This window comes from Ciona intestinalis, unplaced genomic scaffold, assembly GCF_000224145.3.
Source record: "Ciona intestinalis unplaced genomic scaffold, KH HT000177.2, whole genome shotgun sequence".
Lineage (NCBI taxonomy): Eukaryota > Metazoa > Chordata > Ascidiacea > Phlebobranchia > Cionidae > Ciona > Ciona intestinalis.
The window spans coordinates 14,401-31,153 of NW_004190499.2; the positions used below are offsets into that span (position 1 = coordinate 14,401).

The following is a 16,753-nucleotide window of genomic DNA, read 5'->3' on the forward strand; positions in this document are numbered from 1 at the left end:
ACAAAACTCCTCAAATAAATAGAAAAATATTGGAATAATATTTATTCGCTTCTTGGTTCCTACTTTAAAAACAGTGCAGTAATATACATTGGGCAATATGTTAAACTGTGGGTTTTATATTAATTACTCTATCACTAAATATAAAGAAATACACCATTATCTAATTGGTTGTGCACTGTAAGGTGCCATTCAATGAGTGGACTGAAAAAGTTTCTCCATTTTAACAATATTTTTTATAATAAGATTTTTTTAAATCTGATGACAGTTTAAACGTGCGCGATATCATCAAATCTGATCAAAAAGTTAAATTACTTTTCCACGATCTGTGTTTTTATTCCTATTGATATTTTTAGCGGTTGTGAAAAGTGGATTACGTGCCCAGTTATTAGTGGTCAATACTTCCGTGAGGTAAACTTCATTTTGTGTAAAATATATATTTTATGACAATAGTGGGAGAAATGGTTAAAAATGCATTCATTTATGGGGACAAAATAACAGTGTTGTAATGTGCTGTTGTACTGTTATAGGAAACCTGTCACAACTTATAAAAATATAATCTATATGCTGGGTGTTGTACACTGCAACAGTATTACTATTACTATCATTGTAACTTGTGTGGTAACTTGAGATGGGGCAGACATTGTAATTTTTTATTAAAGTTGACACGAACATTATTTTTATTGTGCAAAATATTTTATACTTTTAGTTGTTGCTTTGTATTCTAAATATGTTTTTTGTTGAGTTCCTTCCTACCTTGTAATATTTGTAGTTTAAATTTGTTGTTTGTAAAGTTTTTTAAAATTATATCTTGTTATTATTGTTTTTCTTTAAAAAGAGTGTTTTATTGATTAAACTAACATTACCAACAAATTAATACTTTCTGTTGCAGAGTAATCTAGATGTTTACTTTTTAATTGCTAGAACTTTCTTTATTTGTTCTACACTTAAACCCTGGATTGTGTAATATTGTATTTCTTATTTTAAAAGATTATCTTCGAGTCACAAAAAGTTAAATCAAGTTATTTTAATCATTTGCGAAAAAATTGTTAGAGAACTTACATAAAATTTTATGTAAAAAATCCTATACAAATGTTTTCATAGACACAGTATATAACTTTAATACATAATAAATAAACTAATTCTTTTTAACTTGACCTTGATGTGAGAGAATTTATGAAAAAGGCAATATTGTTTTTCCTGTATTTTCTCTCCCCATTGTATTGTGTACCATGCTTGAACATGGTAGGAGTGCCTTGTATTGCTGTTGTGTTTCAAACCATATTTTGCTCTTTTACAACTTGTAATGTGAATATTTTTTCATAAAAAGTGCTACTATACTACTGGTAATACTTTGGGTGATTTAGGAAGTAATTATTTCATTAATATTGCATTCTAGAAGCTAGCTGCAGGATTCTGTACCTAGATATAGGCACGTGAGATAGTTTTGGAATTACTTGCATATTTTTATAAGTTGTGTCAATTATATTTTATAGCAGTATAGACATAGCATAGGAAATAGATGTTTTATATTTGCTAATGTTTTTACTTTTTACATACAATAGTACAAATTTGTATTACATATGGTTTTTAGTGCAATTTTCAGTTCCCCATTTAGATGCAGGATATTTTATACAACCAAATTTTACACAGTTTTTTATATATGTTTCAGAGTAAGATTTAAAATATAAGATTTTTATGTGAAAATGGCAGGCCCAAGCAGCCCTGCTATCAAGGTTGGTAAAAAGTAATTAATAAACTAATTCTGCTAAATAAGTACTTTAATGTATTCATATACATATATATATGTATATTTATTAAAACTGTTTTATCTATAAAAGTTGTTACATATTTCTTTGGTTTTTTATTAAATAAAAAAAATTAGGACAAATTTAACACAATTTTTCTTGTTTTCAGCGTTCTGTTAAAATGTTCAGCACGGAAGAGGAACTTGTTATCGGGAAGTTTATGGTTGAAAGTTGGAGCAAAAATTATCGGATCCCGCAAAGTTTGCTGTTTGATTGTTTAAAAAAACATTTAGAAAAATATCCAAGAATGACTCGAGCAAAGGATAACAGACCAAGCTCGTTCTGGTGAATAATATTTGTTGTTTGGCATATTTTTTATTTTCAATTATTCATACATTTTAGATTTAAAACCCTACTCTTTATGCAGTATATACTGACATAGGCGCCGAACTTTATAAACACAGGGGAGGCAGGGATAGTTCGACACAATCCTGTGAAACAAATCTAACTTATTGGTTGTAATGTTTACTGATTAATTCAGTGCAGAAACTTCTGGGGGAGACCTGTCCACCCTGCCACCCCTGGTTTGGCGCCTATGCACCAAGTATTATTTTAGCATAGTGCTGCTTGGCATATTTTTTACTGCATGTATGTTGGTGTAAGTGAGGTTTAAACCCATTATCCAATCTTAATGGGTGAGGTCCACAGTTAACCCACTACCCCAACACCCAGGGTGCCCATTTATAATCTTGATTTGATAGTTATAACACTGCAAGGATCATATGAAACTGCATACATAATAAATATCTAAGCAAATATATTAAACAACAAATACTTTGTTCACTTTATAAGTTGGCACTGCCATAATTGGCATTCGAAATTCACGGTGGCACTTTTTACAATCTTGGTCAAAATCAGCATTTTGCTATAAATATTGTTCCCAGAAGCAATTGTTTAATATAAACTTGTTTATTCTTTGATGTTTTTTTTAATTCATATTTTTCAATTGAATTTATTTGTCTAAATAATGTTTCATTCTTTATCATTAACATGCCATGTTCTGCTACCGGGCATAACGTAAATGATCCTCCAACAGCTCATCTGGTATTGAGGCATTGAAAGAATATTTACATTAACTTGCCACCTACTATTTAATCTTAATATATTTATTACCAAAATATATTTATTACCAAAATGGTTCAAAACCAACGTTATAAAAAAAAGGGTCATTGGATTTATTTTCTTTGCTTAAGTTTTGTAGTAAGTATTGTAGCATTGAATATAAAGTTTATTTTAGTAAATTAAAAGACATGGAAAAAATTCTGTGAGATTAAAATTGATTTTCTTTACACAAGTTATATAGTGAGTGTTTTGGCATTGAAATTTAATTTTTTATTTTAGGCAACAACGTTTCTTTGAGCGCAACCAATCAGTGGTGGCCGCTTATAAAAACTTCAAGACTTTACCGTACAAAGAATTCCCTGTGGTTTCCGATGTAATGTTGGATGAACTGCTGCAAGTAAGTGTTATGTTGTTCAACATGGGGGGGGGGGTCTTACTGGCAACTCTGACCTAAATATTATGCCCTTGGCATGCTTCAGTTTTGGATCTATATATAGAAATTTAAGTGTACCAAAAAATGAAATAAATAATTTTATCCCAGAAATAAATTAAATGATTTTAAAATATAAGCTATATATTATTTTTTCTAAAAAATTTGCAAAACAACAGAATAAATAAAACTTGTTTATCTTTTATTAAATAAATTGTTTTTTCCCCCAGGAACTATCAGCAGTAGACAAACCACCCCCACCCTCCGTAAAATCTAAAAGTTCTGAAGATTTTGTTTACGAGGGTGAAGTTTCGCCCCAAAAACCCCGGCTTGTTGGTCCGAACGCTGTTGTTAAGAAAGCAAAGAAAGCGGTCGAATCATCATCAGGGAGTGAGGACCTTGCTGCTAAGGTGCGTAGGGTAGTAGGGAGAAACGGAACTCCCGTGTTATAGCGACTGTCATTGCCTGCCACTCAAATAAAATAACCTTCCCCCAAATGAAATGTTATATCTATGTTTAGGTAAGAATGAAAGTTTTGCACAAAAGATCAAAGACGGTTGAAGAGGGGAAGAAAAAATCAACGAAGAAAGTTTCAATCAATAAATCGAAAGATGACTCAGGAGTTATGGACGACGTGAAAATAATCGCTGAGTCGTCAGGTGTCAAGAAATCGACAAAAGAAAAGAAAAAAGATGCGGTAAGACGAAATGTTTGGATTTAGTGGTTTGGTGGTGCATTTATTGGAATATAACCTCGGTCATAAAGGTTGCATGAAAGAGATTATGTGGCTTTTTTATTTTACCATTTCTTGTAGTGAGACATTACCAGTTTATGCTGCACTCGAAAAAATAAATCATTGCCAGAAGATTTCTTTTACGTATCTAATAGGACACCAGAAAGTATAACGTTGTCTGAGAAATAATGTTATTTTAATCATAGTAAGTTTATGTGTTTTAGTACAAGTACTAACCCTTCCATTAACCCACAGGACCCCCCCAAAGCCATTGAACCAGAAACCCCCTCTGAACCCCCAGCCCCCGTTAAGTATGAAGTGGGTGAGAACGTTCAAGCCAAGGATTGTGGGAAATGGTATAAAGCAAAGATTATTGAGGTTCGTGAGTTATAAATATTTTTTTTGTGTTGGTTTTTATTGTGTTTTCTTCTTAAATAACATTCTGTGCTTGCCATGTTGTGACCAGAGTTGGCCCATTATTCCCCTTCTATTCTGTTTGGGTGAGGTTCTACAGCAGGGCACGCCATGTGCCCGGGATTAAACCAAAGTCACTTATTACCCCAATGTTTTAAAAAGCGTTGAATTTCGAAATGCGATTAACAAAATTGTTGGGTTTCGTTTTTCTTTTTTGGGAAAACGTAAAAATAGTTTGTGCAAAAGTTGGTCCATTACCCCAATGTTTTAAATAATGAATTCCAACTTTGTAGGTTGACAAAGACAAGGGTGAGGTGCTCGTACATTTCAACGGGTGGGGCAAGAGATTCGATACGATCTTCCCTGTGGGGAGTGAATTGTTGAGGGGGTTGGTACAAGTGGTGAAGAAGGTGGAAGTTAAGGTGGGTGTTGTTGGGTTGGGGGGGATTGTGGGGTTGGTGGGGTTATTGGGGTGTATCGCAGGGTATGCATGTATTTTAAGGGTTGGGGTGTATATGCGACAAACATATATAAACACAGGGGAGGCAGGGATAGTTAGACAAAATTCTGTGAAACAAATCTAACTTATTGGTTGTAATGTTTACTGATTAATGAAGTGCAAAAATTCCACAATTATTTTATAATTTTGCCAAACCCCTAACATCGACGTATTTGTTGCATTACCCCAGAAATTCAACGTGGGCGACGACGTACTATCGCAATGGACAGACGGCAAGTTTTACCCCGGCACCGTTATAGGGGTGAAGGGATCGGGGTCATACGTCGTGATGTTCTTTGATGGGTTGAAGAAGTTGCTACGACCGAATCTACTAAAACCCATGAGTGAAAAGGAAAAGGTGAGATGATGATAACTGTGGGGTTGTTTAGGTTTACAGGAAAAAGTCGTAATTTTATTTGTTTTTATTAGTTTTGTTTTTGATGACTGTTTGATTATTTTTACACAGGGGGGATTATTATTAATGGGGTATATCGATTAGTAATGAATTAATGTAACTTATTTATCCTCGCATAGCGGGGCAACGACAGTCGTTATAACACGGGTGTTCTGTTTCATACACCTCGTGCCCGCTTACGAGTTACAACGTATTCAATTTTGTGGGTAATTGTTTTCTGCATGACTAGCAATTTGGAAACCCTTTAGTGACCACTGGGTTTGAGTCACTACTGTTAAGTATCTTGCCTAATGACACATACGCCCACTATAGCAGCGTCAAACCTCGACCCTGTATCCTCTTGCATAAAGCCCGTTTCCAACCATTGTACTTTTGTAATAGCCTTTAATACAAAGCCTAAATAGAAACAATATACGGCAGGAGGAAGCAATGAAAGAAGCACAACGTGCGTATCTAGCGTCGATCGAAACGAAGCACACGGAACCCACGTCGCCCCAACATGAAGTAGGGGAGGGGAGGAGATATCGAACGTCCGCTAATGATAGGGAACGTAGGAGTGCTGCAAGGAAAGGTAGGGCTGTCAATCAAACACAGCCTGTCAATCAAACATATCCTGTCAATCAAACACAACCTGTCAATCGAACACAACCTGTCAATCATATGTTGCTGTAAAGCCACTCTATTACATCTGTCACATAGTAAATTCATTAATATAAGATTGTTTCTATTTTTGTTCAGTATTGCCTGTCAATCAAATACCACCTGTTAATCAAACATATTCTGTCAATCAAACACAACCTTTTAATCATTTCAGAATCCGTGGAAATTTCAAGCGACCGTCGCAACAGGAAGCGTAAGATCCAGGAAACCCCCTCGACCCCTAACCCCCCGTTACCCACAACCCCCCCTAAAGTATTCCACGCCAAACGAGCGAGGATAGATAAAATATCGGGAAGTTTGTTGGACAAGGCGGTGACAACGATGGAAACGACAACGACAACATCGGTGACAACCAGCACAAGGTGGGTGGGAAGTTTATTTTACGTGAGGATGGGAGTTCGGTGTTTGGATCGATTGTTATGGATGATGTCATAGGTGGTTGATGATGTCATGTGTGGTTGATGATGTCATGGGTGGTTGATGATGTCATGTGTGGTTGATGATGTCATGCGTGGTTGATGATGTCATGGGTGGTTGATGATGTCATGGGTGGTTGTTGATGTCATGCTTGGTTGGTAATATCATTATGACATCATCAACTTACATTCCAGTTTATCGAAACCACCGGAGATGAAGGGAGACCCCGAGTGGACAACGACAGCGAGCGACGATTCGGATTCCCCGCTTGTTATCGATGGTATTATGATGTCATAATGTGGATTGTTTCAAACTAACGTTGTTTATTTTGCAGAGGAAGAAGTCAAAGCTGGAAGGAAGGCGAGAGGTGAGCATAGATATCTTATATAGGCCATGGATATATTATATTAAACATACCAATTTGTTCCTCTATCGTGAAAATTATCGTAAATTTCATTAAAACCAAAGGTTACCCGCTTACCCCAATAAAGTCAGGTGAAAGCCGAGGTTTAATTTGAAGTGATGTTAGTTTTATTGTGAGATAACAAGTTCTTGGTGAATGTATTGAGAGGTAATGTATGTAGTAAAATATCTCATATTCTATACAGATCACAAGAACTCAAAGAAACCAAAGAAAAAGATGAAGCCAAGTAAAGGTCGGTAGTGAGCATGATGTTTGATGTTTGTTTACAACCCTGTAACTAATGGGTTGTCCAAATTGTCAGTCCTACATGACAGCAATCACCCATAAAGTTACATACGTGGTAACCTGTAAGCAGGCACGAGGTGTATGAAACAGAACACCCGTGTTATAATGACTGTTGTTGCCCCGCCATGCGAGGATAAATAAGTTACATTCGTTCAATTATTTCAATCTTTTTAATAGAAATCACAGTGAAACCGGTGCCGGAAGAAAAATCTGAGTTGTAAGTTGTCATAATATGCATTATAATATGCATTATGACATCACAGTAACCGTTGTTTGTTCATAGAGTTGAAAGTTTGGAGAAACAACCGGAAGAAGATGTTGTGATGATGGAACAAACCAAGTAAGTTGGTTATTAATATTTAATTATTTTAATAATTAATTATAATGTTATTGTTTTAGTTAAACACACCTCAATATGAGTTGTTTGTATGTTGGGTTAAGTTGCTTCTGCTGTTTCATCAATTCAATATAAATTATATCGTATGTTAGGTTTAGCAGCCACGTTTTTATTTGACATTTTCCCTCAAGTAGATTTTACCTATAGCGTGTTTTAACGACTGTCGTTTTGTGGCTAATCCCTTCTCTTCGTTGTTTTAATTATTTGATCTTCGCTATCGTTTTCGAAGAGATAGAGAAGATATATATTCTTATTTATGATGTCATAATTATTTAATTATTTATTATTAGATTAACGATGAAAGAAACTTCACTTGCCGGGGAAGCAGGTATGTTGTTTCTATGTTTATTATAAGGTTTCTATGTTTCTTATAATATTTCTATTTTTATTATTTTGTTTCTATGTTCAATATATTGTTTCTATGTTTAACATATTGTTTTGTTTACAGTTGAAATTGAACCAAAACACAAGGACGGCGTGGAAAAAGTTCTCAATGGAGGCCGAACCATTATGGAGGTATATGCATAAACATTCTGTGGTATTTCAAACACAATATTTTAGACCTAAAACATTTTCTTTTTTTGGCCTATTTTAGATGTATTTTTTCAAAGACTTTTTTTTTAATAATTTTTTTGGGGGCATTTTTCGACTTATGTTTATTGGCTTTTGATTTTCTCATCCAAGCTCATATTATATCAAGATGGGGAGGAATCATTTCATCCATTCTGTCCTCTAGGTGGCAGAAGAGATGAGCATCGACCCTGTCGAGCTACGAGAGGCATTATTACACCATAATGGGGTAATATCGGGGTTATCTGACCCCCATCTCCTCACCCATAGCGATGAAGAGAATGTCATCAATTGGATCCATGATATGACGGACTATGGTTGGCCCATCACCGATCAACATATCGCTGAACAAATAAAGGCGATTCTTACGCAACAAAGGAAGCTTGTGTTATTCACAAATATGGGGACGATTAATTTTCCTTCAACTACTTGGCTGAGTGGTGAGTGGGCGTGTTGTTGTAAAAGTTAAATGAGTGACTCTGGCTTAAATCCCTGGTTTTTGTTTTTTTTTTAATGCAAGTAAATTTACTAATGCCTTGCTTAAACCTCGGTATTCATTTGAAATTTGGTCGAGTTATTCATAACGCAACAAATAGCCAGGTACAATATATTTATTTTTGCCGAACCATCTTTACCATAGAAATTGAACACGGGACAACAACTGGCATTGCCAAAAGGATAAACAAATTATATTAAGCATTCATTTATTCAACCCCTCTTCCCCCGAATCTCCCCCAGAAATCCACCAACGTAACATTTTCCCAAAGTTCTTATAACGACTGTTGTTTCCCCACCAAGAGTAAAAACTTTCGTTTAACTTTTATCTAATCAACCCACTTCTCATCCAGAATTCCTCGAGCGTCACCCCGAGATCTTCCCCGGTCGTAAGAAACCCCTCGCTCGTTTCCGATTCGATCGCGAGGGATTCGACGAGTGGTTGATGCGATGGATCTGCACGTTACGGGTAACAGACGTCGTGCCGAACGCCGTCTACTATTGCGATCAAACTGTATTCGATGCGACCCCGAAGTTTATGCACGACGTTACTTTTACGAGGGGAGGGGTGAAACTTAATGTCTCCGCTGCTAAAAATAAGATTTCTATCCTGACTTGCATTGGGGCTGATGGCTCAGTGTTCGAACCGTTCCATCTTATGCCAGGTAAGAACTTGTTTATCCTCGATTTTAAATGTCTTGGATAAAAGTTTGGGGTTATCTTTATATGACCAATTCAAGTTAAACCATTAGTGTTTTTAATTTCGTGCATTTTAACTTATTATCTGTAATTGCCGTTAAGTGTCTTACCCAAAGACACATACGCGTCCTCAATGATGCAAACAGATTGTCATAATTAACCTAATTATTCATACATTTGCATTGTAACCAAAGGGTATCGGGTTCGACGCTTTATAATAATAAGCTTAAGTGTCTTTCGGCGAGACACTTAATGTCAAAAACCCAGTGGTCATTAAAGTTGAGCCACCAAATATTAAATGTCATTATGACATCACACAGGTGATAGTGACAAGTTGACAGGAACAATGGGATTCCGTAAACAAGGCGTTGTTGACTCGGATGTGATCTTCCATTGGATGCGGGAGATCTTCATCAAGAAGATTCCTCATCATCGACCGGTTGCCCTCCTCATGGATCTTAGTGTGGAACAGATCAACCATAATCTATTGAAGTTTGCTCGCGATAATAAGATCATATTATATAGGTTGGTGGTTGGTTGGTTGGTGGTTGGGGGTGTTATATAAGGGAATGAGGGCTAACTGGGGGCATAGTGGGTGATGTATTATATTTTCAACTTTAAATCCTCACCTAAGTTTAGTTTTGTCAACATATTGTATTTCTATGATTGCAACGCTGTAATAGATTATGTAACGCAGGAGGGTTTATTAGACTCACAGCGCAGTTGGTCGCTCCAAAGGTTGTTTTTTTTCAATTGTTATTTTCTGTATTATTTTTAATCTATTAGAAAATCTTCCCCTAACATTCAAACTTGGATCTTTAGATTCCTGCCAGCCGGTGCTTGCTTTCTTCAACATCCGGATCAAAAACTATTTGGAAGATTAAGATTACAGTGGAAGAAGACGGTGGTGGGTTTGGGGGCTTGTATAGGGGGGGAGGCATTATTGGGGTTGTTTTCACATTGGTGTTCTGTTTCATACACCTCATTCCCGCTGACGAGTTACCACATGTGTAACTTTGTTTGTGATTGTTTTTTCTATATGGCCGACAATTTGGACAATCCATTAGTGACCATTAGGTTGGAGCAATTGTCGTCTGGTGTCTTGTCAACAAATATATATGCTTATAATTGTAGCAGCGTCGAGCTTCGAACCTGGTATCCTTCGGTTTTGAGGTGATAGCCTGACCACCACGGTGCTCGACTGTTATTTCTATGCAACATAAATATCTTATATTAACCCCGAGTCATCTTTAGATCAGCAAATTCTTGAAGGAACGAACCAACCAAATGATACCAGTGGAAAAGTTTCAGGAAGTTTTTAAATCGGAATGTTTAAAGATATTCACACCTTCTAATATTAAGGTAAAGTAAAAGTTGTTGTTTTTGAATGACTCGGTTTCCAACCCAGGACTTCTGATTTGACCCTCTATGTCTTTGCTAGTCATTTTTAAGTTTAAATGTTTTTATTAACTCTTGTTTGAGAGCGGTTGGTTGCCTTACGGTGCACCAGTTATTATCAAAGCTGTGTTTAAGCGACAAACCAGGGGTCGCTTGGACCACGAGCTAAAGTGTAAGAAGAAGGTTGGAACAATTTTTGTTCACCCCACCACCCATTGTATTACCGTACACTGTAAATAGAATAAATAACATGTGTCTGTAAAAATATAAAATCCAACCAGTTGTTTTTTTTAATTTAAACAACAGTAAAACTAAAATAATGACCAGAACTAACATATCCTCTAGATGTGTTTTGAGCTGACGAAGATCTACACACCAACCTCAGATGAGGAAGTTACGACCTTCATTAAGAAACAGGAAAGCAAAGGTACAACATTATAATAAAGATTTTTTTAATTTGTAAATGTAAAATAAAGTAAACAACAATATTTAAATCAGAAAAAAAATTTAAAAATTAAAAAAAAAAATCGGTAAAAAAAACTTTATTATTGTTTGTAAACAAGAAACCATATTTAAACTTAAAAAAATAAAAAGTCAAAAAAATATATTTTTCAGAAAAACGTAACAAGCGCAAACTATCGAAACCCCTGCTTTATGTTCCCCCTGTTGAAACCGATCAACCAAAGCAAACTACTATCCCTGATCGCCCCGCTGCCCCCACCCAACTTACCCCAGCCCAACCTGCCCCGGCCCAACTTACCCCCAACCCTTCTGTACCCCAACATTCACCCACTGTTGAGGGGAAACCCCCAACACCCCAGGAAAGTGAAGACAAGCCACAAACAGGTGAACTTAAAGCTAGTCAAGTTAAAATAATAAACATGTTTAATAATATTTTCAACAACCCGTTTTTTTATTTTTTTATTAAAAAATAAAACAATTTTTTTGAAAAATAGTCCAAAACACTGAAATTAACCTCTTTTTTTAAATTTTTTAATTAACCCCCAAACATTTGTTTGTCAGATAAACCATCGAAAGAAAAACATTGCTTCATGAAAGGGGAGACGGTCCTGGCCAAGTGGGTCGATTGCCGATTATATTTCGCTAAGATTCTGCAATGTTTCGCCGAAGGTGATGTCATAATGGTTGTTGTTGTTGTTGTGTTATTACATCATAATGCAAAGATTGTTATGAAGAAGCAAATTTTTCTAAACTAATGTCATTTTGCTGCAAATTTCCTTTTCTTTGTTGATTTAATTAATTTGATCTTCGCTATCGTATTTGAAAAGATAAAAAAAAAATTATGTTAAAGTTTTTTACTCTCATTCTGCTGCCCTTCTCATCTTTTAATTAATATGATCTTTATTGCTGTATTTGCACAGATTATAAATATAATATATCTATGTTGTCGCAGACACATACAAGATCAGATACTTTGACGGCCATGTTAAAATTGTTAAAGAAGATTTCCTTCGTCCTTATACGGGGGAAGTCCCCCAGTTACCCCCAACCCCATCCACCCACAAGAAGCCCCGCCATCAGTCCGAGGACAATCGTCCGAAATCATTGCCACGGAAACCGTCGGAAAAAGTTCGACGCGCCTCAGAGTCGAGCCCCGGTAAGCTCGGCAGGGAGCATGAGGGACCAGCATTGGTTGCGACAGATCTCGGGACGCGGAGCAAGACGAACAAAATAAGTGGTAAGATAGATATCTTATAATTTTTAATATTTATTAGAAAAAAAAATTAACAGCAAAAAAGTCCCTCATTTTTTTCTCTTTTGCAGATTTTATTTTTTTTATTGTAAAACAAAGTTATTTTCTGTTCATTAAATGCTTTACTCATTAATTTTAATGATTTCCATAGAAACAGTATTATACCTTGCCCCAGTGGAGCGCGTAAAATATCGAGCGGGTGAACAAGTGTTGTGCCGGTGGACGGATCGCAAGTTTTACCCGGCCACCGTTATCAAGCAGAAGGATCTAGGTCTGTTTGTGTGGATTATTATGGTGTATTCTGTATTTGTAAGGTTTTTTTGTGGGCACCAGAGTTGGCCCATTACCCCAACATAAATGGTTTAGTTTATGTTTGCGTAATCAACACCCCCCCACTTTATTACAGATCATTATTTAATCAAATATTTCGACAACCGTAAGAAAGTCGTGAAACATAATTGGTTATCGCCGTGGAAACCACCCGTTTCAACAACCAATCAGGCGGCTCCTTCTACTCAAACAACCAATCAGGCGACAGCAGCTGTTTCAACGACCAATCAGGTCAAAGGGAAAGATAAACCGACCAATCAGGATGCAGGGGAGCCTGTATCGACCAATGAGAAGTCAGCAGTGGTTGAACCAACCAATCAGATTGATTCACAGAATACAGGGACCAATCAGAATAAAGCAGTGACGCCTGAAAAGAAAAAGGTAAAATAAATAAATTCCTGATATATCTCGTAACACTGTTAATGTGCATGTAACTTATCATTACATGGCAAGGCAACGACAGTCGTTGTTACAATATATATATGTTCTGTTATATGGGTGAGGTCCTACAGTGAGGCAAGTCATGGGACCTGGGATTTAGACCGGGGTTGGCCCATTACCCCAACATTGTATATGCACATTCTATCCTATATGGGTGAGGGTGAGGCATGCCATAGGACCTGGGATTTAGACCACAGTTGTCCCATTACCCCAACATTGTATATGCACATTCTATTGTATATGGGTGAGGTCCTACAGTGAGGCACGCCATGGGACCTGGGATTTAGGCCAGATTTGGCCCATTACCCCAACATTGTACATGCACATTCTATTCTATATGGGTGAGGTCCTACAGTGAAACATGCCATGGAACCTGGGATTTAGACCAGAGTTGGCCCATTTTCCCAACATTGTATATGCACATTCTATTCTATATGGGTGAGGTCCTACAGTGAGGCACGCCATGGGACCTGGGATTCAGACCAGAGTTGGCCCATCACCTCAACACCAAGGGTGCTACAACACATTAGTAACCACTGGGTTGGAGCAATTCACCCCAAACTTATATCACATAGCGCTAACCACTGTGCTAAACAATGATACCTTTATGACATCACAGAGCGAGGTAAATAAAGATGGAGCATCTAAACAAGGGGATTTCCCCGTTCTGTTTACGAAAGGAAGTTCAGTGTTGGCGCGATGGAAAGATTGTAGAAGTTACCCCGGGACTATACTTGCTGTGCATGACGATGGTACGTAGGCGTATCATATATAGTAGCATGGTAATGGTACGTGTCTTGTATATTAGTGTGTAGAGGTGGCATTCTGCTGGTCCTAATGTTGCCAGTTATTTTTAGTCAGTCACTACTATAGTGCATTTTGTATCTCAATCACGTATCAGCATCATGTTTCTTATATAGTTTGTAACTTTATGGGTGAACTGGTATCTTGTATAAGAGCATGGATGAATGAAAGAAACTTGTTTATTCTTGGGTGACGGGGCAACGGCAGTCGTCATAACACGGGTGTTCTGTTTCATACACCTCGTGCCCGCTTATAAGTTCATAGACACCATATATTAAACATAGACACCATATATTAAACATAGACACCATATATTAAACATAGACACCATATATTAAACATAGACACCATATATTAAACATAGACACCATATATTAAACATAGACACCATATATAAACATAGACATCATATATTAAACATAGACATCATATATAAACATAGACATCATATATTAAACATAGACATCATATATAAACATAGACACCATATATTAAACATAGACATCATATATTAAACATAGACACCATATATTAAACATAGACATCATACACCCAGGTCAATACACTGTACAATATTACGACGGGATGACAAACCGTGTTCGCAAGGAAATGGTGAAAGCTTGGGATTCGACGGCGATACCGAAGGAAAAAAGGGGAAGGCCGAAGGTCAAAGAAAGGTCAAGAGTGATGTCATCATGTTTAATTGTTATATATGTTATTCGATTTCGGTTGAATTAAATGTTTTTACTTAAGTAAGTCTAATAGTAAGTGAGATTGTTCGTGTTTTTATTCTTGTTCCATTTTGTAGATTAAACAAATAATGTTTACAGAATTATATAATCAAATCTTCACTACTCTAAAAGAATGGTGTTGTTAAAAAATTAGAAAACATGATATTTCACCCGCATCTTCCCACACAGTGTTAGACCAGAAGTAAACATCAGCAAAGGAACAATACCAACATCAGTTGTTACAACTACTAATGATAATGAGGATGAAAGCAAAACTATCAAAGTATGTTGGTGTGTAATGTTATAATGGATATATTGAACCTGGCTTAGGTAAAAATAGGGATCCGTAACATATGCTATGACTTATAACAGTAAGGTTAAAGGTGATTTAAACATATGATGTCACCCCTGTTTCCAAAGTTGAGGTGAAATCTAACCCCAGGCCCTCCTATCTGACCCCATGTACCATCTTATCTCATGTACCATTTTGCCTCATTTACCATATTACCCCCATGTACCATCTTTCCCGTGTACCATCTTACCTCAGTGCAAAGTACCTGGATGTTCAAAGATCTTCCGCAACCAAGGATCGTTGAAACAACATCAGAAACATTTCCACCACAAAAGATACAAATTGAGAGACGGGAGCCCTCCGAAGAGGAAGGCTTCGAAAGACGAGAAAGAAGGTGAAAGAATCTAAACTTGTTTAAAATAAAACTCAATATGAGTTTATGTTGAATGTTGGGTTACTGTATTTCCTTCTAAGAGAAAGGTATCGAAAGAAGAGAAAAAAAGATTTTGATTTGTTTTAACTAAATCACCATGCATGTGTGATGGATAAATAAGTGGCTTTGAAACATCAACAACAGTTAGTCTATTATAAATGAACACGTCATGTGAGTTAGGCCCGAGTTGGCCCATTACATCAACACCCAGGGGACTACAACAGATTAATGACCACTGCGTTGGAGCAATACCTGTTAAAGTGTCTTGCACAAGGACACATACGCCCCCAAATGCCTATTAGCATCTGTATTATCTACCTTTCAGTTTAACCCAGCAGTAACAGTTGATATATTGTCCCCAAATATTTATAGTGAGCGTCAAGCGTCGGGTGTCAGCGGATTACCACAAGTCTCATGAAGCTATGGAAGTTAAGAGCCGCGGCACCACGGAGCCAAAGAACCGTGGCACCACGGAGCCGAAGAGCCGCGGTGGGAAGCCGGTGATTGAGATTCTACGAATGCAACAAGATCTTCTGCATGATGAAGGTGGGCTGTTAAGGTTAAAATAATAGTTGTGGTTTAATTGATAAAGTTTGCTGATGTCTATTCTATATTGGTGAGGTCCTTGTCAAGTCCTGGGATTTAAACCAGAGTTGGCCCATTACCCATTTTTTAGAAACAATGGCCTCAAATTTGGCATTAAATCATAAATCTCTTCTAACTTAAGTCAATTCTTTATTTATGAAATATATCATGGTTGTTGTTGCCTTACATTGATGGTAACCCTCTTTGTTTGTTTTGCAGAAACTTCCGTGGAAAGTTGGGAAAAGCAAAAGTATGTTCTTGGGTGGCTCGTTTATTCTTTAAAGAAATTTATTCTATAACAGAAGTAATAAAACACAGCAGAGGGATGGTAGGATAGGAAATAGAACAATTGTTGAAACTCGTAAACAACATGCATTAATATGAAACCAGCCGTTACGCAACCGGCGAAGTAAATAAATTCCAGATTCACCTGCCTGCCTCACACTGCCGGCAGTAAAAAAACATATGTTTAAAATTATGGCAGCCAATGGCATCGGAAACAAACAAGTTTAACCCCACTGTTACGCAGGGTGGATGGAAGATCTGGTAGCGATGCTAAATCATCCGATGATCAGAAAGTTGCTGCTGTGGAAGTACAGGTTAGTTGTGGGGGTGGAACATTTGTGTGTTTGCTCTGTAACGAATGGTACCGGGTTCAAGGCTTGATGCTGCTACCATTGTGGGCGTATGTATCCTTAAACGAAACAGTAATTGCTCCAA

General features: G+C 36.8%; 1 protein-coding gene across 1 annotated transcript in view; it reads left to right on the plus strand.

The window, feature by feature from the left end:
- The first annotated feature begins 1,636 nt into the window (after nt 1–1,636).
- The window catches only part of zf(c2h2)-137 (zinc finger (C2H2)-137), a 21,174-nt gene continuing 6,057 nt past the window's right edge, over nt 1,637–16,753 (plus strand). The window contains exons 1-35 of the mRNA XM_009863574.3: nt 1,637–1,733; nt 1,915–2,090; nt 3,147–3,264; nt 3,528–3,707; nt 3,818–3,994; nt 4,286–4,408; nt 4,738–4,866; nt 5,134–5,301; nt 5,779–5,929; nt 6,173–6,380; nt 6,630–6,715; nt 6,770–6,802; nt 7,044–7,091; nt 7,322–7,361; nt 7,428–7,484; nt 7,832–7,869; nt 7,990–8,057; nt 8,278–8,551; nt 8,960–9,271; nt 9,626–9,830; nt 10,128–10,212; nt 10,560–10,667; nt 11,049–11,130; nt 11,319–11,549; nt 11,727–11,834; nt 12,118–12,402; nt 12,569–12,688; nt 12,824–13,128; nt 13,808–13,940; nt 14,549–14,669; nt 14,913–15,006; nt 15,271–15,409; nt 15,821–15,994; nt 16,253–16,283; nt 16,563–16,632. Coding sequence (XP_009861876.2) covers nt 1,704–1,733; nt 1,915–2,090; nt 3,147–3,264; nt 3,528–3,707; nt 3,818–3,994; nt 4,286–4,408; nt 4,738–4,866; nt 5,134–5,301; nt 5,779–5,929; nt 6,173–6,380; nt 6,630–6,715; nt 6,770–6,802; nt 7,044–7,091; nt 7,322–7,361; nt 7,428–7,484; nt 7,832–7,869; nt 7,990–8,057; nt 8,278–8,551; nt 8,960–9,271; nt 9,626–9,830; nt 10,128–10,212; nt 10,560–10,667; nt 11,049–11,130; nt 11,319–11,549; nt 11,727–11,834; nt 12,118–12,402; nt 12,569–12,688; nt 12,824–13,128; nt 13,808–13,940; nt 14,549–14,669; nt 14,913–15,006; nt 15,271–15,409; nt 15,821–15,994; nt 16,253–16,283; nt 16,563–16,632 — 4,707 coding nt within the window. The 5' untranslated portion in view covers nt 1,637–1,703. The remainder of the gene's footprint in view (nt 1,734–1,914; nt 2,091–3,146; nt 3,265–3,527; nt 3,708–3,817; nt 3,995–4,285; nt 4,409–4,737; nt 4,867–5,133; nt 5,302–5,778; nt 5,930–6,172; nt 6,381–6,629; nt 6,716–6,769; nt 6,803–7,043; nt 7,092–7,321; nt 7,362–7,427; nt 7,485–7,831; nt 7,870–7,989; nt 8,058–8,277; nt 8,552–8,959; nt 9,272–9,625; nt 9,831–10,127; nt 10,213–10,559; nt 10,668–11,048; nt 11,131–11,318; nt 11,550–11,726; nt 11,835–12,117; nt 12,403–12,568; nt 12,689–12,823; nt 13,129–13,807; nt 13,941–14,548; nt 14,670–14,912; nt 15,007–15,270; nt 15,410–15,820; nt 15,995–16,252; nt 16,284–16,562; nt 16,633–16,753) is intronic.